Source organism: Aotus nancymaae, unplaced genomic scaffold (assembly GCF_030222135.1).
Source record: "Aotus nancymaae isolate 86718 unplaced genomic scaffold, 86718_ANA_hifiasm-v0.15.2.pri h1tg000029l, whole genome shotgun sequence".
Lineage (NCBI taxonomy): Eukaryota > Metazoa > Chordata > Mammalia > Primates > Aotidae > Aotus > Aotus nancymaae.
Genome location: NW_026988442.1, coordinates 7,486,304 through 7,514,193, shown reverse-complemented (window position 1 = coordinate 7,514,193; position 27,890 = coordinate 7,486,304). Strand labels below are relative to the sequence as shown.

The 27,890-nt window shown below is 52.3% G+C and overlaps 1 protein-coding gene across 1 annotated transcript; it reads right to left on the bottom strand.

Moving 5' to 3' along the window:
• ADRA1D (adrenoceptor alpha 1D) lies at nucleotides 1–27,140 on the bottom strand. Its single transcript, XM_012455391.3, has 2 exons — nucleotides 25,699–27,140; nucleotides 1–1,488 (listed from the first exon to the last, which is right to left on the bottom strand). Exons 1-2 carry the CDS (start codon nucleotides 26,810–26,812, stop codon nucleotides 887–889), a joined length of 1,716 nt encoding a protein of 571 aa, XP_012310814.2. The 5' UTR covers nucleotides 26,813–27,140; the 3' UTR covers nucleotides 1–886.
• Between the last annotated feature and the right edge of the window lie 750 nt (nucleotides 27,141–27,890).

The window sequence follows — 27,890 nt, the reverse complement described above, 5'->3', positions numbered from 1 at the left end:
TAGATCCAATCTATTCTGTTGTGGGCCTTTAGTTCTTGAAAGACTTCAGGGGAAAAAAGTAGATTTTATGGGTTATGGGCTAAAAAGGGACAGTTTGCACAGTGTGGACAAAATAGAAGTACTCTTACCAATAAATATGTCTCAAAATGACAAATAAAGCTCTCCAATTGGTGGCTCGGAATCCCAGCAAGAAGTGATGGGCACAGGCACAATGAGCTATGTACAGAGTGTAAACAGTAAGGCCCTTGAGGGGAAGTAATGAGGGGCAGGGCCAGGTGATGGGGGTGCACGGAGGAGCCTGGGTGGTGGACAGAGGGCCCATGGATAAATATAACAGACTTGTATGACGGCCATACAATCCGCCACCAAAGCTTGTGGGTGGCGGTGGTAGGTCTACTGGGTTCCTCCAGTCGGCAGTAAGAATGAGAAATTTGTCCATTGAGGAGCCTTGGCCCCACTGACTTTTTCACTAAGGGAGGCACTGGGGCAACTGGCCACAAAGCTTCTTTGCCAATTCCCCAGAAGAGGAGAAGCAGGCCTTCCTGGCCATGCTTGGGGCTGTTTACTCAGGGTTCAGGGCATGGGGGATGGGGCAGTGTTTCTCAAATACGGATTGGGAGCAAATGGCCTCACGGAGCCCGCAGCCCCTCCCTTTTAAGAGAAGAGCTCTGGGAACCTGAGTCCAGCAGGGGGCTCCATTACTTTTCACCTTTCTAGGGCTCTAGCCTCAAGCTCCGCCCAGCTCCTCAGGGAGGCCACAGAGCAGCTACCCTGATCAGTTTCCGGGTCTCTGATTTGCATGGCGCCTCTTGAACAAAGCCAGCCTTCCTCTCTAGTTCCCCTTACCCCCAAGCCCAGCACACTCTGCGGCCTAGTTCTGGGGTCCTTAAATATCAGTCTCCCGTAGGTTGCTGTAGTCGGCCAACTCGTAGGCCTGGCAGGTGGCGCCCTCGGCCACATCGTGGGCAACGCCTAGGGACACGGCCTCCACCTCTGAGCGTTGGGTGCACGCTGCCTCTGCGCGCTGCGCGCCCCCGGTGCGGATCCTGTGCGACAGGCTGGAGACTTTGGCGCGCAGCTGGGTGGTGGGTTTCCGGAGCGGCCCCAGCAGCCTCCACTCGCGGAAGGCGCTGGGTAGCTTTCGACGGCTGGCGACCGGAGCCTGTATCTCGGGCATGCCTGGGAGGTCGGGGTCGGGGAGCGCGGTGAGGGCCAGCGGCGCTCCGTGGGGCGCGGCGCCCGAGCTCGGGGCGCAATCCTGGCGCAGGCCGCTGCTGGAGGCCCGCCAGTGGTGGCCGTAGACTCGCCAGAGGGGGCGGCGGCGCCGGCGACGACGGCATTGGCAGCGCAGGAGGCGGAGGAAGGCGCGCTTGAACTCGCGGCTGGAACAGGGGTAGATGAGCGGGTTCACACAGCTGTTGAAGTAGCCGAGCCAGAAGATGACCTTGAAGACGCCCTCCGATGGCTTCAGCTGCGGGAACAGGGAGCCTGTAGGAGGCAGAGGCCGACACTGGTTAGCCGCTTGGGTAGGGGTAGGCCAGGCAGGCCCTGGGCACAAAGGGGAGATACTTTGGCTGAGTATCCTTGGCTGAGTCATTGACTAGGAGTTCTCAAGTGATCCGTGCTGTAAATCAGGAGGTCTATGAACTTGGATAGGGAAAAATAATAATTGTTTTCACTCACCTCTACCTCATATTGAGGATTTCCTTCAATGAGTATAGGCAACAAACCAGAGTAGAGTTAGACAAAACCACGTGCAATTGCTGTTTTTGTAGCTCAAAACTGGTGCAATATTGGCAGTTTCCTATTATGACACAAAGTAGCAAACATAAGCCATGTCTGCTCAATTCTTTTCTTTTCTTTGTTTCTTTCTTTCTTTTTTTTTTTTTGTTTCACACTGCCGCTCAGGCTGGAGTGCAGTGGGCAATCTCGGCTCATTGCAACCCCCGTCTCCCGGGTTCAAGCAATACTCGTGCCTCAGCCTCCCAAGCAGCTGGGACTACAGGCTCCTGCCATTACCCTCGGCTAATTTTTGTATTTTCAGTAGAGACGGAGTTTCTCCCTGTTGGCCAGGCTGGTCTCGAACTGCTGACCTTGTGATCTGCCTGCCTCGGCCTCCCAAAGCGCTGGGATTATAGGTGTGAGCCACTGCGCCTGGCCTGTTTGCTCATTTCTGTGCGCCAGCATAATTTCCTGAAGTCCCTGACTTTGTGACAAAGTTCAGCTCTCTGGAAAGATGCTGTCAAGATAAAATAGGATAGAACATATGCCCCTACCTCCTGCCACATCTCGTCTGAGTCATTATATTCCTGAAATGATAAATGACCCTAGTCCTTGCCTCTTCCTGCACATAAGATAACGTCTGAACAGGTTAGTAATTATGCTGCTGTGAACAGATACACTCTTACACCCAAAACTCAATATAATTCTGCTTTAATAGAACTTCTAGCAAGTTTAATATAAATGGATCCCCACTACTTATATATAAACAGTAGATTAAAATACTGCACAGGAGCAGTCTGAGACAACCTCTCTGAAGGGCTTGACCTACAGGGCTGTCTGTAGTCCTCATTGAGACTTCTAAATAAAACTAACGTTAATTTTTTAAAAGCTTTTTTTCTTTAATTGATCATATAATTCAAACTAATGTTAGCAGTCCCCATAGATATTTTCCTATCACTTTCAGTTGTTGCAGATGTTTTGAAATAGTCTCCATGCTCCTCACTTTTGGGAAATGACAGTCATTGGAATGCACCTCTAGATCTTGTTATTTTTTTTTAGACCCACAGAGTCAATTTATTTTTGATAAAGGTACAGAGTTAATTCAATAGAGATAAGGTAGTCTTTTCATTTGTCTTTTCAACAAATGGTCCCAGAACAATTGAACTAGATCTTGGTATGTAATACCTTAATGCAGAAGCACATTCATTACTAACTCACACATTTCCTGTAAAAATATTTTGATGGCTTTTTCAGTAAAATCGGTTTCATTTGTAATCTTTTGTATTTTGTTTCATGCTTTTGAAAGCATGATTTTGAGAAGGGACCGGTAGGTTTCCCCAGATGACTAAGTAGTCTGTAACAAAAAGGGGTAAGAACCCTGGAATTAAATGTTGGCCAAGGTTTATTCTGTGCCAGGTGCTGTGCTGGGCTAACACGCTAGGAGGCATTACACATGGCCCTTATTTCCTAGCTAGAATGTGAGTAAATATCATTGAGATGCAGGTGGGGTGATGATGGTGGTGCTCAGTGTAGACAGTCCCTGACTTATGATGGTTCGACTTAATTTTTTGACTTTACAGTGCTGCAAAAGTGGTATGCGTTCAGTAGAAACCATACTTTAAGTACCCAAACAACCATCCTGTTTTTCAATATAAATTACATCAGACATGCAACACTTTATTATAAAACAGGTTTTGTGCTAGATGATTTTGCCCATCTGTAGGTGAATATAAGTGTTTTGAGGATGTTTAAGGTAGACTAGGCTAAGCTATGATGTTTGGTAGGTTATGTGTATTAAGTGGATTTTGACCTATGATATTTTCTTTTCTTTTCTTTCTTTTTTTTTTTTTTTGAGACAGAGTCTCACTCTGTAACCAGGCTGGAGTGCAGTGGCATGATCTTGGCTCACTGCAACCTCTGCCTCCAGGGTTCAAGTGATTCCCCTGCCTCAGCCTCCCGAGTAGCTGGGATTACAGGCGCCCAGCCACCATACCCAGCTAATTTTTGTATTTTTAGTAGAGATGGAGTTTCACCATGTTGGCAAAGATGGTCTCCATCTCCTTACCTTGTGATCCACCCACCTAGGCCTCCCAAAGTGCTGCGATTACAGGTGTGAGCCACTGCACCTGGCCTCTGATATTTTCAATTTACAACAGGTTTAACAGAACATAACCTCCATTGTAGCTTCCCATTTACAGCTGTGTGTTCATGTAGGGTTGGAGCCATAGGCTCAGAGGCAGCTTAGGGATCTTAGAGGATGTACAAGAGTCAGCCAGGATGAGGCAGGGCAGAGGGTATTACAGGTGGAAGGGACAGGTGGGAAAGAAAATGCCAACTTTGGATCCTGGGAATATCCTATAGGATAAACTCAGAAAAATCTCATTTGAGACAAATAGTGGAGGGGCTTACATGCTGTGAAGTTCAGTTTTTATTTTGTGGATGCTCAGGAGCCATGAGTATCTTTAAGCAGGTGAGAGATAGGGCCTGGAATTAAGCCTCCATAAACACAATGACCATTGGCTGTTGAAATGCAAGGCAATGGGGCTGTTCCAGTGGAAGTGGTCAGGAAAGACTTCTGGGATGGCTTTAAAAAAAGGAGAGTGCTAGGCAGGATGGGGCAGGAGCACTGGGATCTGAGCTGTGCCAGGAAGACCCTCCTTTCCACAAACATCTCCCCTGACATCCCTACCATGGGCCCAGAAAAAGCTGTTTTTCCAGCCAGGCACATGACCCAATGCAAAGGCACAATCTAGGCAGCAGAGGCCACTCTTTCATCCTCACTCACCCTCAGCAGGGGCAAGAGAGCAGCGGGGACAGGGGTGTTCCATCCTGGATGGAGGTTACAGGTGCCTATGAGACAAGCAGGCCAGGGGTAGGGGGGTCCTTGACAAATTATGGGACCTTCTCTCTCTTCCTCTTGCCATCAAAGAAAAAAGAGCAGGAATCCATACTGAGGAGGCAGAGGCACCATTCCCCTCTCTTTGACCTGGGGAATATCAACTTTGCTTATTACCCCCCACCCCACCATACAGAGACAGTTCCTGGTGCTAAGAGAGACACCACAGGGGAGGAGGAGGGTCCCATAGCATCACGTGGCACAGGTTTCTCAAACCTTGGTCATGTAGCTCTGAGCAAGTTATGTGGCCATCTAAGTCTTACTTTCCTTTTAACATTATTTTTCTAGAAGGAATTTTGTGAAGATTCATGTATTTCAGGTCCCAGTTCTTAGCAGGCTCTTAATAAGTATTGGTGCCTTTTTTTTTTTGAGACAGCGTTTCTCTCCTGTTGCCCAGGTTGGACTGCAGTGGCATGCTCTTGGCTCACACTAACCTCCACCTCCTGGGCTCAAGCAACCCTCCTGCCTCGGCCTCCTGAGTAGCCGAGACTACAGGTGTGCACACCTGGCTAATTTTTGTATTTTTAGTAGTATTTTGCCATGTTGACCAGGCTGGTCTTAAACTCCTGATCTCAAGTGATCTGCCTGCCTCAGCCCTCCCAAAATGCTGGGATTACAGGTGTGAGCCACCGTGCCTGGCCTATTGGTGTCTATTACTTACCCCCATTTCTGTGGCTTTTGAGCGAAGAGACCTCGATCTGGGAAAGGACCCAGTTCCTAGCTCTGGAGAATAGCCAGAAATAGCAGCTGAGACCTAGTGGGTTTAGGGGCCACTGGCGCATCAGTCAGGATGTGTGAAGGAGATTATTTTCCCTGGGAGAGGGGTTGGGCCATCCCTGGAATGTGGGGGCTACTGGTGTTGACCTCAGCCTCCAGGAAGGTGGTCCTCAAGAACAGCATTGCTCAATGGCTGTGAAGTAAGACAGAGTGCTGAAAATAGCCTTCTGACTCAGGCTACAATTCTTTTATATTTAGCCCAGGATGACAAATCAGTGGACTATGCTTTTCAGTGGTGAGCCTGAAGCTAGCCAAAGGGCATTGTTATTACCCTGGTTTTTATTCAGACTGGTGGGCAACATGGTGTACTGTAGTATGCTGTAAACATTAATGTGGTAATTTATGCTCAACCAACCTGAAGTCTGCTGTGAGCTGGGAAGTCCTTACACAAGAAGGAGCTGGAATGCAAACTCAGCCTTTCAGCCCTAAGGTTTTCCCACTTGAGGTTGAGGGTTTCCCACCTGGTGAGGGTTTGTCTTACTTTGAGCTCTACCAGAGCAGATTGATAAGAGTAGAAATACAAGTTGTTAATTTGGGAGGTAAATGAAACGGCTTGAGTGGAGTGGGAAAAAGACACAGGGAAGAGAAGGAAGCCAATAAATCACGTGTTATCAATTTATTGATCACTATGGGCAATGGGGGAGCTCTGGGTGGCTGTGAAGAGCACAAATCTCAGTGTTCTCACATTAGTAGGGTGAGGGAGGTGGGGTATTTATATGCCCATTCCCCATCAGTCATTGTTTGGGCTGCTCCCTCCGGGTGCTAACTTTCCACACTTTCTGCCTGCCACATGAGTGTGCAGAGAAAGTCCCTGGGCAAAGAAATGCAGGCAGGTGCTTCAACAGAATTTGACCCTCATGCACTAAAGCTCTGAGGGAGATGGGTGGGGAACCAGTGGCATGTGCCACAACTTTGTTTTACGTGCCCTCTGCCCACCGCATGCAGACATGTTGCCTGGAAATACAGACATTTGTGCGTTGGGCTCCAGATTCCACAGGCAGCAGCTCTCAAGAGACTTCTCCTGTTCCGCTCACAGATGGCAGGTCTACACTTCACACCCGCCTCTGCCCACATTGCTCCAGTCCACTGCCTACACCTCCCTGCACCTACCCACTCTCCCGGCTGCAACCCTCAGCATTCTCTCATGGTCCAGAGCCTCATGCAGGGATCTCTGGGAGTCAAAAGGACAGCTGGGCATTTCTTTCACCATCGAATACCGTGAATGTGAAATGGGGAACTGCCCCAAGACCCCTGAGCATGGGCACTTTGCCCATGGGCCTTGTCCTCTTGTGGCTCCAGTGTCTCTCTGCAGTCCTCTGTCTTCATGTGCAACAGCCAAGTGGCCATGCTGACTCACAAGGAGCTCCCCAGTCTTGCCTCTGGGTTCTTGCACATGATTATCCTGGAATGCCCTTCCTCTATATCTGGTAGTGCCAGCTCCACTGGCACCTCCTCCTGGAAGCCTCTCTTACACCACCCTCTCCTGACCCAGCGAGCTATTTTACTTCCCTCCCACCCCCCACACATCACGCTCCCCTTTAAGTGCCTAGAGCACTGTAGGTAACAATCAATTTCCTGTTGGTTTCACCTTTAAAGGCTAAGCTCCCCATACCATGCTTGGCATCCAGTAAGTACCTGATACATTCCTGGATTCTTTTCTGTGTATTGCACCTTGCACCTCATCCATCACCTTCGTGTTACTACCTTGGTCCAGGCTACCATCATTGTCTACCTGCAGTGCCTTTCTTTCTTTCTTTTTTTTCAGAGATGGGGGTTTCACCATGTTGGCCAGGCTGGTCTTGAACTCCTGACCTCAAGTGATCCGCCTGCCTCGTCCTCCCAAAGTGTTGGGGTTACAGGCGTGAGCCTCTGCGTCTGGCCCCCTGCAATGCCTTTCTAAGCCGCCTTCCTGCTCCTGCTTTGTGTCCTCCCCCTCTCCTCTCCAAGCTTGTTCTCTGTAAACAGCTGGGGATCCTTTTAAAATACAAGCCTGAGCATTTCATTTCTTCACTTAAAACCCATTAGCCACTGAGTGTACCTTCCTGCCTTCTCTCTCTCTTCCTTATCTGTACTTTGACCTCCTACCAGCTCCTTGGATTCCTCCTGTCATCTCCTTCTCTGCTTAGCTGGGACTCCTACTCACCAGCTCCTCAACTGTTCTCTTCCACCACTCCACCTCCTCATTTCTGGATGTGTGGGGACTCATCCAGCCAGATCCTGACTCGAGCAATTTAACCGCTCCCTGAACATGCTTGGGGTCTCTGACCTCAGCTCTATGTCCCATGTTTCCAGCGATCTAGGCTCCTGTCCTCTGCCAGCTATCTCCCTTTTCCTATATCAATCTTTACTGCATTGCAGGTAGACAGTGATAGAAGCGTTGATCAAGGTGGCATCAAGGGAAGTGGTGCAAAGTTGGGGGGTTTGGCAGCCAAAAGGAGTTGGTAATGGATGAGGCGCAAGGTGTGATACAAAGAGGAGTCCAAGAATGTGTGAGGCACCTACTATGTGCCAAGCACGGTGTGGGGAGCTTAGCTTTAAAAGGTGAAATAGAGAGGAAACTGATATTTACCTACAATTAACCTTTCCTGTACTAAACCTTTACCCCTGTCTCCAAGCCTTGCAGTCTGACCCTTCTTCTCCAGAGCAGTTGATCTCACCCCCTATTTCACATGGAAAGCAGAGGCCACAGAAGCCAGGCACTCGCCCAGCCTTCCTCGCCTCTCTTCTTTCTTGGTAAAGAAGGGGTCTCTCCTCTCACTCAAGGTTAGTGTCCCCACTTGCATGGTGGAGCCCTTGACCCTTAAGCCACCACTAGCCTGCCTTGGTTATATCTGCAGCCTCTCTGCTGGCTCCCTGGCTACCATCTTGTTCTCTCCACCTCTCCATCCCACACCTGCAGTCTCCTCTTCCCCACCTGACCTCATTCTTTGCTCCACTGCTTTGCCCCTCATGTCCCACCCCTCCCAGGCCCCCAATCCGCGGACACTGCCCTCATCCTCCTGGATGCTGCTTATCTCATCTGTGGCTTCCAGGATGACAGTCTCTTGGTTTTTCCTGTAAAATTCCTTGCTACTCCTTCCTCACGTGCTCACTGCTAAAATGTAGGAGCACCTCATTTAGTCTTGCAGTTTCCTGTCTTTGGATTCTCCTGCCAATGTCATCCAGGCTCCTCTTGTTAAGTATTGACTTTACAGCTCAGACACCTCTCTCCTTAATTCCAGACTCATAGATCCAGCTGCCTCTTAGACATCTCCACTTGGGTGTCTAGTGGATCTCACACTTATCCTGTCCTCATGAAGCTTACATTTCACTGGGGAAGACAGGAAATAAACAGAACAAATAAGGAAAATATAAAGGTATCAAAGAGTAAAGGTGTACTAAGGAGAAAAAAAATGAAGTGGGAAGGAAGATAGGGGATGAGTGTGCATATGATACGTGACTGGGGTGGCGGTATAAATTCTGGATAAGGTGGCCAGGAAATTCCTGATGAGTATGTGACATTTAAGTAAAGAACTGAATGAAGTGAGTGAATGAGGTGTGTGGACATCTGGGAAGGAATATTCCAGCAGAGGCAACAGCAAGTGCAAAGGCCCTGAGGTGGCCCCAGAATGCTTACAGAATGATGACGAGGCTGGTGTGGACAGAATGCAGTGATTGAGGGCAGAGAGGAAGGAGACGAGGTTAGAAGTCAACTGCCCACCCCCAGGGTACCCCCTCCCACCCTGTCAGACACCATCATCACTTGTCTTGATGAATCCAGCAGCCCCCTCACTGGTCTCTTGCTTGTGCTCCTGCCCCGGAATCTTTTCTCAACCCGGCAGCTAGAAAGACTTCAAAGACTGGTCACGTCACTCCTCTGCTCAGAAACCTCCAACAGCTCCTCTGCCCCCTCCTAGCAAAAGCCTATGACCTATACATGTCCCCTCAACATGTCCCCCCAAATCTCTCCTCTCCTCTCCTCTCCTTCCCCCGCCTACTCTACCCTCCCTGTTGCTTTTTGGACATGTCAGATGTACAGCCGCCTTGGGCCTTTGCACTTTTCCCCCAGAATCTTCTTCCTCCGATATCCACGTGGCTCAGACCCCCACCTTTTCTATGAGATCACCCTGACTTCATATTTACAATTGCAATATCCCCTAACCCTGTGCTTCCTGCCTGGCTCAGCTGGCTCTGTTGTGCCCCATGGTGTTTGTCACCTTCTACTGTTCCATTTGAGTCACGATTCATTTGTCTACTGTCTTTCTCCCTGCAATGAACATCCCTGGGGCAGGGCTGGGGTCTGTTTTGATTGGCGCTGCACTCCCATTGCCAAGAAGACCTCATAGGCAAACCAAGCACACAGCAGGTGCATAACACTTGCTGAGTTTGCTGAATGAATCCCTCTTCAGTATCCCACACATCCAACTGGTCACCACGTCGTGTGCGGTAGACGTCCTTTCTAGCAGGTCCCCGTACTTCACCATGTTCCCTAAGCCTTGGCTTGCTCTGTCATCTCATTTTGCTTAGATGGCAGCAGCAGCCCCCGATAGCCCCTGGCCACACAGCCTCTGGCCTCCACCCATGTCCTCTCCACTCTGCACACAGCTGTTTGGAGACTTTTCCTTAAAAGCTGGTTTCTCTCCTTTCCCTTCTCAAAACTGTCAGTGGCTTCCTGTGGCTCGGAGGAATCAATTGAAACATGGTGCTGCCCACAGGGAAACGCAAGGTGTCTAGACCAGTCTTCGTCTTGCCTTCCTCCAAATTCAGCCACGTTAAGCCCCAAGCAGGTCCTCCCACATGGGCTGCGATCTTTCTGCCTTTCTGCCTGATCTTGCTGCTCCCAAGAGCCTCCTCCCCCAGTCCCTGCAACACCAGGTCAGGCGTCTCCCCACTCAGCTCGGCCTAGTTTTTCTTTCCCGTTTAACTACAGGTTCATACAATTTGCGATTGCTCCACCTACTCTATGCGACTCTTGGTTTCTTGAAGGCAGGGATGGGATTAATTTTTTTCTTCTTTTTTCAAGTTTTTATAGACTGGGTCTCGCTGTCACCCAGGTTGGGGTACAGTGGTGCAGTCATGCCTCACCGAACTCCTGGGCTCAAGTGATCCCCTTGCCTCAGCATCCCAATTAGCTGGGACTGTGCAGGTGCCACTACACCTGGCTACTTAATAAAGACAGGGTCTTACTATGTTTCCTAGGCTGGTCTTGAACTCCTGACCTCAAGTGATCCTCCTGCCTTGGCCTCCGAAAGTGCTGGGATTCCGGGCATAAGACACCATGTCTGGACTGAGAAATTTTCTAAAAGGTATGTTTTTGCACTGTCCATAAATATGTTTTTCTTTTTATTCCAGCTTCTAGCACAAGTGCCTGACTCAAAGCAGGGACTGTGAAATATCTGTTGAATGAACAAATAAATGGCACTTGAATAGGTGGCCTCTAATGTGCAGAGGAAGGAAAAGGGAGCTGATGCTTTCTGAGTGTTCAGTACCTTCTAGGCACTGTGCTGGGCCTTTTATGTGGCTCTCAATGAATCCTCATGGCATCCCGCTTTGCAGAATAATTCTAGTTACCCAGAGAGCAAGTAGCCCTTAGGGTCAGGACCTGCATCTGAGCTGGTCTAGTCCTAACATCTAAGCTCCTAGTCCTCTACTGACATCACCTAAACATAGAAACAGAACTTCCACCGGGCTTCCGGGGGCCCTAGGGTCAGGAGCCATAGCCACTCCCTTAGTTCTTCCTGGCAGCTGCCCCACCAGCAGTGAGCCCATCTCACTTCTGGGTTTTTTTTTTTTCTTTTTCTTTTTGAGACAGAGTATCTCTCTCACCCCGGCTGGAGTGCAATGGTGTGATCCCGGCTCACTGCACCCTCCACCTCCTGGGTTCAAGAAATTCTCCTGCCTCAGCCTCCCAAGTAGCTGGGATTATAGGTGTCCATGCCTGTAATTTTTTGTACTTTTAGTAGAGACGGGGTTTCGCCATGTTGGCCAGGTTGGTCTCGAACTCCTGACCTCAGGTGATCTACCTGCCTCGGCCTCCTAAAATGCTGGGATTACAGGCATGAGCCACCGCGCCCGGCAGCCTCTGGGTTTTCACAGGCTGCTCTGGTGAGGAGGCTAGTCCTCCTCCTTTCTGCATAGGGGGCATTTCCCCTGGAGCTCAGCCTGGACTCAGCCTAGAACCTTCTCCAAGGGTGTTCCTGTGATTGCCTGCTCCGCTGGAGTTTGAGGGGGAGATAGCAGCTTCTGGAGTGTGCGTGCCCAGAGTGCACTTCATTCTGCTTTCACCCGGCTGTGTGGCATTTGTTGGCCTGCATGTCCTCAAGGGCGCCTTGCAGGGCCTGCCACATCAGGTTCAGCTCCATGTCCATCTGTCCAGATGGCTCAGAGGGGCTGGGCTGCGGCTTGCTAGCTGGAGAGAGTGTCAGAATGACCCCAAACTCCTGGGGGGAACCCCAGAGAGCTGCTTGGCCATCTCTCTCACCAACTAAAAGTCTTTGCTCATTTAGTCCCTTTCAGGCTTGAAGTCAGATGCTGTTGGTGTCCTGCCCAGGGGCCCCCAGGTGCTGTGTCGGTGACCAGAGGGTGGCCGTTGCCCCTTCTCTGGACAACTGCCCTTGGTCAATGGGAGCTGCTTCAACTGGGGCCATGACACCTGCTTCCCACGGGGACAGCTGTAGCCAATGACAGACTGATGTGGTGATAGAGAAGGCTGGCCCCCTTGCCTCAATGTGGCCCAATTTTGCCTTTCTTGCCCCAGGGATCCCTGTGGGGTCGGGTAAGGCCAGGCTTTGCCTCAACCACACCCTGGGTTTAGCTCTTCCCCTCTGGCTTCCTGACCTCCCTCACAGGTGTCTCCTGAAATCCCTCCTTCAAAAAATTCCTAGCAGGGCACAGTGGTGCATGTCTGTAGTCCCAGCTACTTAGGAGGCTGAGGCGAGAGGACTGCTTAAGCCCAGGAGTTCAAACCCAGGCTGGGCAATTTAGGGAAACCCTGACTCTAAAAAATAAAATAAAATATTTATTTAAAAAATCATACAGGCTGGGTATGGTGGCTGTGGGAAGTAGAAAAGTTCCTTTTTAAAGTTTCCTTTCTTGTTAAAGAATAAGTGTGATAATAACTTTGTTAAGCCCTATCCATTCCATGTCCTTGTACTTTAACCAAGATATCTGTGCTGGACGTGCTCACAGGCATGTACCAGCTCTCCATTGCTTTTACCTGTTTAGAAAAGTTTTAAGTTGTTAGGGTTTCAATTTCAATCGGGTTTCAGTTTAGATTGTAAGTTCTGGCTCCAGCCAACGGAGATCAGACACAGCAGTAAGGATGACCCCAAATGCGTAAGGGGTAAATTTGTGTGTTTTCCTTTGTTCATTGTATTCTTATGGCACAATGGCTAGCGAGGGTACCCTTCCTGCAGTCCAGGAAGTAAAAACTGTGTTGCTAAAAGAGCCTTTTTCTCAGTGCTAATTTTTCTTTGTGGGACGGAGCATCTACTTCTAACAGTGACTCACACATATAAATCCTAGCACTTTGGGAGGATGAGGTGGGTGAATCTTTTGAGCCCAGGAGTTTGAGACTAGCCTGGGCAACATGGTAAAACCCCATCTCTATAAAAAATATAAAAATTAGCCAGGTGTGGTGGTGCACGCCTGTTAGCCCCAGCTACTTGGGAGACTGAGGTGGGAGAATCACTTGAACCCGGAAGGTTGAGGCTGCAATGAGCCATGATTGCACCACTGCACTCCAGGCTGGGCAGCAGAGACTGAGGTGGGAGAATCACTTGAACCCGGGAGGGTGAGGCTGCAATGAGCCATGATTGCACGACTGCACTCCAGTCTGGGCAAAAAGGCAGTCTGGGCAACTGCCTTTTTTTTGAGACTCTGTCTCAAAAAGAAAAAAGATCACCTAGCACCATGAGATCTGTTAGAAAAAAAAGTCCTTCAAGAAGAACCCCCATCTCAAATTCTGCTTCTAGGGAACCTGACCCCAGACATTCTTTGTCAGTGTATGGACATGTCTTCAAATGTTTTTGCTTGATCCCCAAAACCTTGGGACCAGGAATTGGTCCTTAGTGGCCATCATAACTCTTCTGACCGCTCCTGGGAAAGGCGGGGCCTGAGTGTGCACATTTGCATTCATTTCTCCCCATTTGAGAGGCAGCTTATAGTGGGGTGGGGGTCGGGGGTGGCTGCATAAACCTGACTCTGAAGAGGAGCAGTAAGGACGCAGGGAGGAGAAGGCCCAAAACAGGACTCCTGCCTGCTCCTCTCTGCTCCTTGTTCTCGTCCTCCCGTGTGGTGAGTTGCCATCCGGGTGGCCGGGCCGCTCCTGTCTCCCTTCCCCATTCCCTCTATTGGGGTGCCTGTGTCAGGAGTCTAACCTAACGTCTGGGGGGCTGGGCATCCTCTGGTCAGAAGAGGTGGGGCCTCTCCTGTGTCAGCAAGAAAAGCCACTCTCTGGCATGTTGGCTGGGCCAGCCTGGCTCACATATTGTTGGTGAAACTGAGCAGAGGAGTGATGTGACCAGTCTTTGAAGTCTTTCTAGCTGCCAGGTTGAGAAAAGATTCTGGGGGCAGGGGCACAAGCAAGAGACCAGTGAGGGGGCTGCTGGGTTCATCAAGGCAAGTGATGATGGCGTCTCAGCAGGGTGGGAGGGTACCCTGTGGGTGGGCGGTTCAGTTCTAACCTCATCTCCTTCCTCTCTGCTCTCAATCACTGCATTCTGTCCACACCAACCTCGCCGTCGTTCTGCAAACATTCAGCCTGGCCCACATATTGTTGGGGAAACTGAAGCAGGGGGTTGTTTACAGCCCAGATTATCATCAGCCAGTCTGTTTTCCTGAGGAACAGGACTGTCCAGGCCTGCAGGAGCTGCTGAGATGCTACTAAGGCAGGGAGGGACGTGGCTAGAGCCGAGCAACTGGCCAAGCCTCGCTGAGGACAGATGGCGCTGAAGTCAAGGGGCGGACTGTGTGATTAATAGCGCCCTTTTGGCATCACCAGAAGGAACTTGTTCTTGGCAGATTGTCAGAATTCACAGCCAGCCTTGCTCATAACTTGTAGACAACCATGAAATATCAGATGCTGCACCCCAGCCTCCCCCATCTTCCTACCCTCTCCTCCACTGGGACTTTTCTATCCACAGGAAGCCATTCCCCTGGCCACAGAGGTACAGAGGAGTAAAAATACCCCATCCTTCCCCATCCTTCTAGATATTCACGTTTCCTCCCACCCTGCCAGCAGGCTAGGAGAGAAGGAATTCCCAGCCCCGGACTCCCTTCCTCTCCCCCAGTTCTCTCAGCTGCTCACGCAATGGCCCTGACCCTGGAGCTCAGTAGCAGCCTTCCCCAGGAGAGGCTGGGACCTCTGCCGCTCGCAGGCCTCTTTGCTACATTATAAAGGGTCAGCAAGCCTCTCTAATACAGTACACTTGAACCGAGACCTGAAGACCCTGTGAGGGAGTGAGCCACGCATCTATTTGAGGAAAGAAAATTCCAGGCAGAGGGAAGGGCACGTGCAAAGGCCCTGAGGCACCAGCGTGCCTGACAAGTTGGAGAGAAACCCGGGAAGTTAGGACTGCCAAAGTGGAGAAGGGGAGGAGGAGAGTGGTAAGAGATAAGGCCATTTTTAAAGGGATGCAGTCATGGAAGGCTGTTAGGAAGGGGTGATCTGGATACCATCCAGATCTCAGATAGATTGTGAGGACTTGAAGGGGTGAGTTGAAGGCACCGTGGGGCCTGCTGTGCCAAGCCAAGTCTCACATTCCTTGCATCACCAGTTTTCTGTGGTGAGAGGTAACTGACAGGTAATTGCATCTCACTTGAGATGCACCAGGTGTAGGTCAGAAGTCCTTCTGTGCCCCCGCGTTTACCTTGAGATCCTTGAGCCACCTGGGGCTGGCCCCGGACTCCCTTCTGTAGCTGAGGAGCAGGTGAAGGGAGGGCAGCTCCTAGAGCCATGGAGGCATCTGGTGGAGCTCAAGTTAGGGAGATGAGCCACAGGCCTGTCCCGCATCCTCTTGCCTCCTCTAGGCTTGCACCGGGCCCTACCCATTTCTCTTTGACTCCTTCTCTTCTCTTCTCCCTTCTCTCTTCCCACCTTCCCTCTTTCTCCCCCTTCTTTCTCCTCTTTGTTGTCACTTCTTAACTCACTTATTTCCTGATCTGTGGTCTTGGAGTGACCACACCCCAAGCTCTAAGTGAGCAAGGCTGCAGTTCTGCCCCATGGCCAGGCTGGACCCTGATCCAAGCATAAGCCTCTCAGCTCTGGGGCCACACTGACAAATGGCTCCTGGGGGTGAGCCGAGCAGCACTAATACCAGGGGAGAGAAGGTTCCCAGGCAGTGACCGCGCTGTCCAGGAGTCCCAGCACCGAGCTGCCTGGGCTTTGCCCACTGTGCTCCACACTGGCTCTCAGTGACTCAAGACCCTGTTCTCCTAGGTGACCACTTGCAAAGTGAGGGAAGTCCTAGCCTCGAGCATACACAGGGTGCATGGTGGGGCAGTGGGGTGCATGGTGGGGCAGTGGGGTGCACGGTGGGGCTGGGCTCAGGCGGGGCCAGAGATGGGCTTAGGAACTCAGAGACTTCCTTAGGGACTCTGGGGGTCTGCCAGGGTCTGGGAGAGGATCAAGCCATGCAGGAAGGGGCCATGTCCCATGGCAGTCCTCAAAATCCCCTCGTGGCCAGCATCCAAGGCATGGAAGTGAGCCTGGGGGATATGTTTAGGGGCTTCGGGCTTCGGTGAGATGGGAAGCTGAAAACATGGCTTCCAACTAACACTTAACCCTGGCCCCAGCCCGACCTCTGACCCAGGCAAGAAATAACATGGACTCTGGGGCCAAAATGGTTGCGTTCCAGTGTCGGATCTGCCACTTATAAGCCGGGGGGACTTTGGTCATATTACTCAACCTCTCTGGTGCCTCAGTTTTCTCATCTATAAATGGGGCTGCTAATAGCATCTACCTCATAGGACTGTCAGTGGGATAAAATGATTTGAATAGCACCTGGCACTCAGGATATCTGTTCTTGTGATTAATTAGTTAATTAAGGTGGGAGAGTGGGAATGGGAAAAACAAGACTGAAGGGGTGTTTGGGAGGTCGGAGTGTCTGAGTGGGGCATGAGGAGAAACTGAGGCTGATTCTTGGGTTCCTGGCTTGGACTCCAGAGGACACACAGAGATGCCATTTGCCAAGCCGAAGCTGCGGGGAGTGGCAGGCTTGAGGGGAGAAGCAGAAAGGTGGGCCTGGGAGAGGAGGAGTGTGGTTGGGGTATGGGAATGTGGTAGGTAGAATAATGCCCTCGAGACACCCAGACCTGTGAATGTCACCTTCCATGGCACAGGGGTCCTGAGATGGGGAGACTATCCTGGAGAATCCAGGTGGGGACAAAGTAATGACAACGGTCCTCAGACAGGAAGGAGGAGGGCAGGAGGCTCAGAGCCAGAGAGGGAGACGAGGCAACAGAAGCGGCAGTGGGACTGTTCGGCAGATGGATGGAGGCAGGGCCACGAGCTGAGGCATCTGGTGGCCTCTAGAAGGTGGAAGAGGCCAGGGACAGAATTCTCCTCGAGCCTCCAGAGGAAATGCAGCCCTGCTGAGGCCTGGATGTTAGGACTCCTGGCTTCAGAACTGGGAGGTAATACATTCTTTGAGGCCACTCAGTGATGGTAATTTGTTACAGCAGCAACCGGAAATGAATACAGGCCGTCTGAGGGGCTGCTGGGTTACCTTGGTAGCTGGACTTGGGGCTGGAATGGAAGAGGGCTTGTCTAGAAATGTGGATCTGAAGGGGAGAGGGTTCTCTGAGGATGACTGAGAAGGAGCAGCCAGAGGACTAGGAGGGGGATGGGAGAGAGATTGCAGAATCATAAGAAGAAAGAGGAGAGGGACAAACTGACATACAGGAGTGAATGAAAGGATGGAAGAAAGATCCCTGGCCAGGTGTGGTCCCAGCTGCTAGGGAGGCTGAAATGTCGGGGGTTGCTTGAATCCAGGAGTTTGAGGCTGCAGTGAGCTGTGATCACATGACTGCAATAGAGTCTGGGCAACAGACTCTGGGCAATAGAGTAAGACCCTGTTTCTTTTTTAAAAAACGATTTAAACAAAAATTTCACTCCATTATTCTGCTCTGAGAGACCCTGTCTCTTGAAAAAGAAAAAAGAGCCCTCTGAGTGTGAGGATCTGGCAGCCATGGGTGACAGTGCCAGAGGCAGACCTAGAGAAGTGTGTGCCCTTAGCTCTGGGTGGGGGTGTGAGAATGGGAGGAGCTACCCTGAGTGGGGCTGATGCATGTGGCAGGTGGAAAAAGGCGTTCTAATCAAGACTAATGTCAGGATATTCTTTTTTTTTTTTTTTTTTTTTTGGCAGAATCCTGCTCTGTCACCCAGGCTGGAGGGCAATGGTGTGATCTCGGTCACTGCAACCTCCACCTCCTGGGTTCAAGCAATTCTCCCGCCTTGGCCTCCCAAGTAGCTGGAACTATAGGTGTGTACCACCATGCCTGGCTAATTTTTGTATTATTATTTTTTAGTAGAGACGGGGTTTCCACATTGGCCAGGGTGGTCTCAAAATCCCGACCTCAGGCGATCCACTCTCCTTAGCCTCCCAAAGCGCTGGGATTACAGGCTTGAGCCACGAGGCCTGGCCTGTCAGGATATTCTTTTTTTTTTTTGAGACGGAGTCTCACTCTGTCACTCAGGCTGGAGTGCAATGGCGCAATCTTGGCTCACAGCAACCTCCGCCTCCTGGGTTCAGGCAATTCTCCTGCCTCAGCCTCCTGAGTAGCTGGGATTACAGGCACCTGCCACCACACCCAGCTCATTTTAATTTTTGCATTTTTAGTAGAGACGGGGTTTTACCACGTTGGCCAGGCTAGTCTTAAACTCCTGACCTCAGGTAATCCACCTGCCTCGGCCTCCCAAAGTGCTAGGATTATAGGCGTGAGCCACTGTGCCTGGCCTTTAGGATATTCAATTTTTTTTTCTTTTTTTTTTTTGTTTTAGAGACAGGGTTTCTCCATGTTGGCCAGGCTGATCTCACACTCCTGACCTCATGTGATCCGCCCACCTCGGCCTCCCAAAGTGCTGGGATTACAGGCATGAGCCACTGCACCTGGCCGACCCTCTTAACTTTTAAAAGAATATCCTGGCCAGGTGAGGTGGCTCACGCTTGTAATCCCAGCACTTTGGGAGGCTGAGGCGGGAGGATCATCTGAGGTCAGGAGTTCGAGACCAGCCTGGCCAACATGGTGAAGCCCCGCCTCTACTTAAAAAGCAAAAATTAACCAGCCGTGGTGGCGGGGGCCTGTAGTCCCAGCTACTCGGGAGGCTGAGGCAGGAGAATCACTTGAACCCGGGAGGGGGAGGTTGCAGTGAGCCGACATCATGCCACTGAACTCCAACCTGGGCGACAGAGCGAGACTCCGTCTCAAAAAATAAAATAAAATAAAATAAAAAAGTAGCTACTAATCTTTTAAAAAAAGAGTTAAGATGGTAAGTAGCAAAGAATATGCTTACAAGTAGGTGAAAGGGAGGAAAGATTTCAGTGCTAAGTGGGGAAAGGCTAAGGACAAAGGGCCCCATGGGATTGAGGGGGAATACTCTTTAAGAAAGCTCTGGACGTGTCAGTGTGCTGTGTGTGTGGGCAGAGGAGAGGTAGGAGACAAGGGGAGTTGAGCAGTAACTGAAAGAGCAAGGCTCCTTAGAAAGGAAAAAGGATTGAGAGAAAGCGTCAGAGCTCACAGAAAATCTGCAGGACTTTTGGGATGGTGGTTTCCAGGGAGAAAGGGGATCAGGAAATTTGGAATTGCTAATCAATGGGCATAAAGTTTCAGTTTGGCAAGATAGGTAAGTTCTAGGGATCTGCTGTACAACAGTGTGCTGTAGTTAATGATATGATATTTACACTTAAAAATGTGTTAGAAGGTAGATCTCAGCTACATGCTCTTGCCACAATAAAATAAAATGAAAATATTAAATAAATGGAGGACTGTGCTTTGCCACCCAGACCCTTGGCATGGCAGGATGGGAACAGAACATGGGTTCTGCCGTTTCCTTCCTCTGCACACATTTACTGAACACCTATTATGTGCCAGGTGCCAGAAAAGCACAGATAGGAGGTGTAAAGCCAGCTCTTTCTTTCGGCTTTTGAGCCAGGAGACAATGATGCTATTACTGAGAACCTACCACAAAGCACCCCTCGCCTCTCCCCTTCATCCACAGACCCCTGCATAGCCTCAGGCAGCCTGTGAAGGTGGGTCCTTTAGCACCTGGCCGACTCTCAGACACATATACCTAATCTACTCTCCACATGCGGCCACCAAAGTATGCCTTCTAGCCTGGACACCAATTACTCAGCACGGCTCACAGCCTCCCTCCTGCCTCCTCCTGCTTCTCTGTTGCTATAACAAGGCATAACATGTAGACAGTCACGTGTGTATCTGAAGCACACAGCCAGATGGCTTTGCATATGCATGCACCAGTGTCATCACTGGCCAGGTCAAGGTGTGGAACTGTCCCAGGCCTTCAGAAAGTTTTCTAGCATGCTCTGCCAGTTAATACCACTCACTGCACACACACAGATGGGTTATCACTATCCCGGATTTTATCACCATTGATTAGTTTTCCCTGTTTTTGAACTTCATCTACACAGAATCATAAACTATATACACTTTTAGTTTCAACCTGGCTTATTTTGCCCAGTGTAATGTCCATGAAATTTACCCTTGTGCACATCAGTAGCTTGCTATTTTTCCTTGTACTGTTGTACAGCGGTCCAGTCTATGGATTCATGGTTTATTTATCCATTCTCCTGCAGATGGCATCTGGCCTCCTCTCTTGACCCCTCTTCTCATAGGCTACACATTTTAGGTCTCCCTAACCACAGAGCAACCCACCAATACTGCTACTTCTCTGTGCCGATTTGTGTAGGGCCTTCTGCCCTCACATTTCATGAGATATATCTGAATATTGACAATGACAGTGCATTGTGACAAAAGTACATGCAGAGCGTTTCAGGAGCACATGGGACATCTAAGTCTAGGGGTGGTCTGGGACGCAGGCACTATCACAGAGCACAGACTGACAAGGTAGGAGAGAGGATCAGGTGTGGCTCACAGATGACTGGAGGGGACACTGGCTGGACTGTCCTGGGACTTCTAATATCAGAGCTTCTGTCCAGCTTGTATGCCTTGAGGTGCATTTGAGAGGGGCCCTGGGCTTTGAGTGTCTGGGCTGCTTTGAGTGGATGACATTTGGAGGCCCAAGGCCAGTGATGCTCAGTGACCTGCCCAAAAAGAGAGAGCTGGGAGTGAAAGCCTGAGGTCTGAGTGGTCACTAGGAATGACAGGGGTGGTGCTGTTGTGTATGTGTGTGTGTTTGTGTGTGTATGTAGGTCTCGGTAGACTGCCCCGCTCTGGGCATGGCTGGAAGGCACTTACCAGGCAGCCCAAAGCCAAACCCAATGAGATGCTGCCGCCATAAAAACACGTAGGAGAAACAAGGCCTCTGGAGGCACCTGGGAGAGGAAGAAGTTTTTCTGCTGATGGGTGCTTGCTTGGGTCGCGGGGGTTTCCCCAGTCCCTCCTGTCCCCTCTTACCCAAGGAGAGGGTGAATAGCATTCTACACCAAACAACTGGCCCAGACCTCTAGAGTCAGGGGATTCTTGCACAAAGCATCTTGGTGCAGAGGCTTTTATCAGGAACTTTTCCAACCGGCCCACCTGTCCCAATGACACAGCCCTGCCCTGGCCACATCCCCTCTCTTGGGGTCCTCCCTGAAAGTCCGCAGGTAGCAGGCTCTCACAGCGGCCCCTCCCACACAAGTCTGGGCTCCTCTGGGCATCTGGCTGAAAGATCTCTTTGAGGAGGGCAGATTTAGACAATTCCCTGTGATTTTCCATGGCACCCAGCCCTGCACCAGCTTGCTGTGGTGAGGACAGGGGATTGTACCTGGCATGGGCAGGGCTGCCAAGAGCGCCTCCTCCATAGGCCCCAAGGATTGGTGTCCCTACGTTCTCTCTCCAAAATGGAGCACCTCTGACTGAAAGGGGAGTACTACTAGCTATCCCACCGGTCACAGGCATGGAACAGGACTGTCCTGGGTCACTATGCACAGAGCAGATGGCTCAGATGGGCGTCACACTGAATGCGGGCAGGAGGGTGCCCTCTCTCTGGATGAGGGGCTTTCTACTTGCACCTCCACACCTCCGGCACCAGCAGCTTCCTGGGGGTCCCAGAGGAGCCGGTGCTGCCCTCCCTGGCCTTGCTGCCTGAAATCGCAGCATTGGGGCACTTAAGGTCTAAGCTGCTCATTGACCCTCTGCCTGCCTCGGGCACATGCACTGCAGTTGCTCCTTGCAGGGAAAGTGGGGCAGCTGGAGGTGTGGGGGATGATCCCCAGCCACTCTTTGGGACTCTCTGGATTTCAGGTACCCTCATCTGTGTCCCAGTCTCTCCCAGGCAGTGACTTGGGTCCTTAGAAGCCCCCACAGTTCAGGGCAGCTGGCCTGTGGTGCTGCCTCTCTGGCCTGACCACAGCATTCCAGGTTTACAGGTGATAGCCCATGGCTTACCATGCCAATGTTCCTCTGGGACTCTGGGCCCTTCCCTGAGGTTCTTGATGCCCTCTAGGCTGCTGCTGCTTCTACCTGGCTTTGTGTGCGGAAGTGTGAGTGAGGGCACCCCAGGTCTCCTCTGGCCCTACTGGGTGCCTTCACTTCCAGGGCCTATGTGGGCCCATTTCTTGCTGGCATACATACTCTTTCTCAATCCCTCTATCTTTGGTGCTCATCACAGCTGGTGTGGTGACCAGGACCTGGGAGGAGGCAGGTGCCACCTGAACAGCCATCCTGCTCCTCCTGGCTGCCTTTTTTTCTGCTTCCTTTGGGTCTTTTAATGTCAGTGCTCCCCAAAGTTCTGTTCTGAGGTCCTCTCTTCTCTTCTTCCCATTCTCTTTCTGGGAGACTGTACCCCATGCTCCTGTAACCATCCCCATCCTTGATCCCTGCATCCAACTTCCCAATGTCCTCTATCCCCTACCACATACCTGGCACCTCCATACCAACATATGCCAGCCCCTGGGGGTCCACATTCCCCCCAAAAGTGCTGCTCAGTGTTCCCTGTTCCTTCAAAGGCATCTCCCTCCTCTCAGCCCTGGGCCCTGTGCTGGGAGTGTCAGGACCTCCTGGCCCCCTCTCCCTCCTGCACAGCTTCCAGACCCCTGCTACTCCCAAACGGGCTCTGCCCTCCCTGTCTGCTGCTTCTGCCCTCCAAGCCGTACCGGGGCAGATCAGAATATTTTGTTTTCCTGTTTCCTTGTTTGGCCTCTGTCCTGTTTGCTCATCTTTGCCAGATTCAACTCAATTCAACTCCATCAGTGTCCCAGTGCTCTGTCCTGGGACACTCAGAGAGGTGCCCAAGAAGGCTGGTGCAGCACAGATTATTAGGAAGGAGAGTGCAAGGCCTCCTCCACCTCCCAGTTCCCTACACCACATGTGAGGCGCAGCAGAAATGTAAAGACTGAGAAAGAGCTGTGCGTGCCAGAAAGGAGCAAGGGTCATGGAAATTAAGGGATGACTTCCTGGAAGAGGGAGTCATGTGATGTGGACCTCAAAGAAAGCAGTAGCCTTTTGCAATGTTGCTTGGAGCAACGAAGAGTTAGAAAAACCTAACATTCAGCAGGGGACTGGATCAATGTACTGTGGAATACTCTCAAATGTACTGCTGTGAAAATGGCCCAGCATGGATAAACCTCAGCCATATAATATTGGGTGAAATGGCAAATTGAAAAATGATGATACGCATGGCATGGTGCCATTCGTGTAAATCTTAAAGACACACAAAACAATATATTGTTATGGATACAGATGTTTGTAGTTAGAGTATAAACATCTGTATGAGAGTGATAAACCCCAGATTTATCTCTGGGGTGGAAGGGAGAGAAAGAGGAAGGGACAGGAGGAGGGGATCTAGTATGGCTTGTTCTATTTCTTTGAAAAGAGAGAGGAAGGGATCTAAAGCAAATATGGCAAAATGTTAATGTCTGTTCAGTGTAGGTGATTACAGGTATGTGGGTGCTTGTTTTGTTTTCTCCTTATTTGTGCATTAAACTAAAATTTTAAAGGAAGTTACAAGGGCAAAAAAAAGAGGGAGCTGGCATTCTACACAGGTTGGGCGTTCCCTACAGGAGCCCAGTGTGAACCAAGGGACAAGGGTTGAATGAGGGCACCCGGGAGCCCAGCAGAGCTGGGCAAGGCTGGAGCAGGGGCTGGGGGGAGGGGCCTGGGGGATGGGCTTGCGTGTCTGAAGGGGCGGACACCAACCTTATCCTCCCTGCTTACTTGCCTCCTCCTCCTAGTGTGTTGCTTAGGGTCCACTGCTTGCCCCAGTTCTGCAACAAACTTTGGCTGGATGATTTTCAAGGGTTACATATTCATTCCTTACCCTATATTGAGTTATCTGTTACAAAAGCTACAGCTCCACGATGGCCCTCTAGATGGGCATTATTACCATCATCCCATCTCTGTTTTATAGATAAAAAAGCAAGCACAGAGGGGTTAAGGGATTTTCCCACGGTGACACAGCTAGCGGGAGAGAGGCAGAGCTGGGAGTGGCGCAGAGCCTGTGGTCCTCACTGCAGTGGTCTCTATTGCTCCCCACATACCAGGACACCATGCTGAGTGCCCTGGACTCAGTGATGACACAGGTGACACAGCCCTGCCCTCACACACTGTCTGGGCGAGTCCTGGACACAAACCAAGCAGCACACAGATGTAATTACAACCGATGATCTAGTGAAGGAAGAGAACCTTGTGCTTCAAGGGTGAAAACAAGGACATGACTGAGGGTCATGGGTCCAAGAAGGTCCCTCTGAAGAGGGAACATTTAAGCCAAGACCTAAAGGGTAGAGTTGGCCGGGGGATTGGGAAGGGCAGTAAAGACAGAGAAAACAGCAAGTGCAAAGGCCTGAGGACAAGCCTGGGATTTGGCAAGAAACTGGGAGAGGCTCAGAGGGGCGGAGCATGAGCAGAGAAAAGCAGGAAGGCGGTGAAGGCAGAGGCGGAGGTGGCTCTCATTTGGGATCTCCATTGTAGGAAGGGGGACCACATGTCTGTATGGCCCCAGTTCCAGCCTGTGGTCCCAGTGTAAATATTCATAGTGTCCTATTTTGGTATGGACCATAATAAGTTTGAAGGTCACCTTCTCATAGGTGATGATAGAGAGTTTGGATTTTGTTCTCAGGACAATGGGAAAGCATTGAGGGCTTTTAATAGGAGAGTGACACATCTAATTTATAATGTATAAAGGTCACTGGGGCTGCATTGTGGAGAGGGCTTTCAGGGGCACAGGAAGGAGGCCACTGTCTCTTTCCTGACTCAGCCTGGCAGTGTGGAAGGGTCCAGGCCTGGGAAAGCCAGAGAAGGCCCAGCTTGGGCCGGTGGAGGTTGCAGCCATGGGTGGATCTGACTCCAGGCAAATTAGTCCCCAGAGATGCTGTTCCCCCTCTACTGCTTGCACTGGTCCAGCCCCTAGTCCCAGACCCAAGGCTTCCAAGAGAGGGCTCAAGAGATAGGAGGAAGCCTCTAAAAACTGCTGCCCAAATCCCAGGACTGCAGGGCAGCTTGTGAAAGAAGCAGGAAAGCTCCCCGGAAGAGCTCAAGGACTCAGTAAGCTCAAGAAATAACGATTAACGATGTGAACTTTCCGTTTGACAATTTATCCCTATCCCTTTGCTTCTCAAAAGAGAAGCAAAATCTCCTCCTTTCCAAGAGGAGATTTCAAAAATGAGGGCCCAGAGCACTCAGAAACACCAGCTGGGGAGGGCCTCAAAATGGGGCCAGCTTCCAAAACGAATGAATGCTGGGGAAAAGCGGGTGCCTTTTGGCGTCTGCTGATGTACCTGCTGACTGGCCAGAGCTTGCGGCCCATGAATGAACACGTGTAGGCCCACCCACTCTATGCACCCACCTCCTGGGAGGGGGATCTGTAGGGGGACACATACACTGCCGACCACATATGGGCAGCTGCCCGCCCAGATTTTCACAGACGTTTTATTTTTGGAAGGGCTAGTAGCATAAGTCCAGGAGTTGGAAGAGAAGAAGGGAAGGGCAGAAAAGTTAGAAGCCTGCGAAACAAACCTGGCGAGCACGAAGAGCCTCTCCTCGGCCCTCCACAAAGTGGTACACGCACACCTGCCTCTTAGGAGACCTAGGACTTGCTAAGTCAACCTTCCATGTTCAGGTGGGGGTCGCCCAAGTCTGGGTGCCAGGAGGGCACTGCCACAGGCCCAGAGAGAACAGGAGGGGCTGGTGGGAGAGGGGTCACTCACCGAGCGGCAGGACAAAGAAGAAAGGGAACCAGCAGAGCACGAAGACGCCCACGACGATGGCCAGAGTCTTGGCCGCTTTCTTCTCACGGGAGAACTTGAGCAGGCGCACGGACAGCGAGCTGCGGAAGGTGTGGCCCTTGGCGCTGCGCGTGCCGTGCGCCCCGTCCGCGCCCGTGGCCGCGCCGCGACAGTGGATCCGCAGCACCACCTCCGAGGCTTTGCCCCGCTCGCGCTTGACGCCCGCCTCGAGGCTACGCGTGGTGCTGCGCGCGACCACGTACACGCGGCAGTACATCACCACGATGACCGCCATGGGCAGGTAGAAGGAGCACACGGAGGAGAAGACAGCGTAGCCAGCCTCCTCGGTGATGCCGCAGAAGCGCTCGTCAGGGGGCACAGGCTCCTTCCAGCCCAGCAGCGGCCCTACAGACACCACCAGGGCTACGACCCAGAGCAGCGCCAGGATGGCGGCCGCCTTGCGCTCGGTCATGATGGCTGGGTACTTGAGTGAGTGGCGCACGCCCACGTACCGGTCCACGGAGATGGTGCAGAGGCTGAGGATGGAGGCCGTGCAGCACAGCACGTCCACGGCGGCCCACACGTCGCAGAAGGCCCGGCCAAAGGCCCAGAAGCCCAGAACTTCCATGGTGGCCGAGAAGGGCAGCACCGTGGCGCTCAGCAGCAGGTCGGCCACAGCCAGGTTCACAATGAAATAGTTGGTGACAGTCTGCAGGTGGCGGTTGCAGGCCACTGAGAGGATGACAAGCAGGTTACCCGCCACGGCCATAAGGATGAAGGCTGCTAGGAAGACGCCCACACCCACGCCCTGCGCGCTCACCACCAGCCCCCCGACGGCCGCCGTGCCATTCACGTCGCCGCCCGCACCCGCGCTCCCCGGCTCCCCTGCGGAGCTCCGGTTGTCCTCGCCACTGCCTGCACCCACCACGCCGCCGCCGCCGCCGCTCGCGGCCCCCGGCACACCGCCCACCGCCGGGCCCTCTGAGGGGGCCGCGCCGCCCGCGCTGCCCCCGCCGCCGCCAGCGCTGGAGCCCCCTGCGCTGCTGTCCGGGCGGGGTCCCTCGAAACTGACGCTCAGGAGATCGCGGAAAGTCATCTCAACGCGCGGCCGTCGGGGGCCGGGCCAGGGCGCAGTACGAACGACCGGCAGGGAGGGGAGCACCTGGCATAGCCGCGGGGCTCCAGATGCAGCTCCGCGCGCGGGTCCCGTCCGGGTCCTGCCCAAGTTCCTGTGACGCGGAGCGCGGCTGTCCGAGAGCGGAGCTGCCTGGCCCGGGCGGCGGCCGGGGCTCCCCGAGGCCGGCGGTGGAGTCGCACCGAACAGGGGCCGGCGACGCGCGCTGCGCTCTGAGAGTGCCCGGCGAGCGGGCAAAGCGGCGGCTCCGGGACCGGGCGGTGCAGGCAGCGGCCGCTGCGGCGCTCCCAACTCGGCGCGGGGGGCGGGACCGAGGAGGGGCACCGCCAGGAAGGAGGAGGGGGCGACCCGGGCCGAGAGAGGGGCGCCACACTCTAGGAGAGAAGGGACCCTTCGCGCAGGGCAAGCGAGTGCGTTGGGGTTCAGGGGGGCTGCGGCGCTGGCGCGCACTCGGGTCCTGCAGAAGCCACCCACGCTTCTCCGCAGGTGCCCAAGCCCGCCCTCTCCCCTCGCGGTGCCCTTCGCGTTCCCTCTCGCTACTCTCCCGGACCCCCTCCTCCTTGGCCCTCAACAGCGTCCCTCTTCCTACTGCCCTCTCCCCCGAGTCTCTCGGTCACTCGCTGGTGCCCTTGGTCGCGCGGTGCGTAGAAGGTGTGAGTCCTGGGTCTTCCGGATCCCGACTTCGGCCGCCAGAGAGCAGCAAGCGCCTGGGATCTGCGGACTGCGGACCGGACGGCGCAATGCCGCTGCGTGTCGCCTCCTGGGACTGCCCGCATGGATCTGCCGCACCTTCTTTTTCTCAGGCCACTGGCCAGGGCAGGGTTTCAAACACCTCTGCCCAGTGCGTTAGCGTGAAGAAAGCCCAGGACGGGTCGGAAGCCTGTGCTGGGCTGAGGCTGAGTACGATGGGCGCAGAAGCGGGAGGCTGTGACTTCAGACCTCGGACCCTGCCCAAGACGCGCTAGTCTGCATACACCAACTTGCCCACAGTTAATTTTCTCTGTATCAGATGCGGAAATAAATCTTTCTATAGCTACCC

Excerpts from the sequence above, each read along its gene's own strand:
- ADRA1D (XM_012455391.3), bottom strand. The coding sequence starts at position 26,812 with ATGACTTTCCGCGATCTCCTGAGCGTCAGTTTCGAGGGACCCCGCCCG. Across the intron at positions 1,489-25,698 it reads CTTCTTTGTCCTGCCGCTCG|GCTCCCTGTTCCCGCAGCTG; the intron begins GTGAGTGACCCC and ends TGCCTCCTACAG.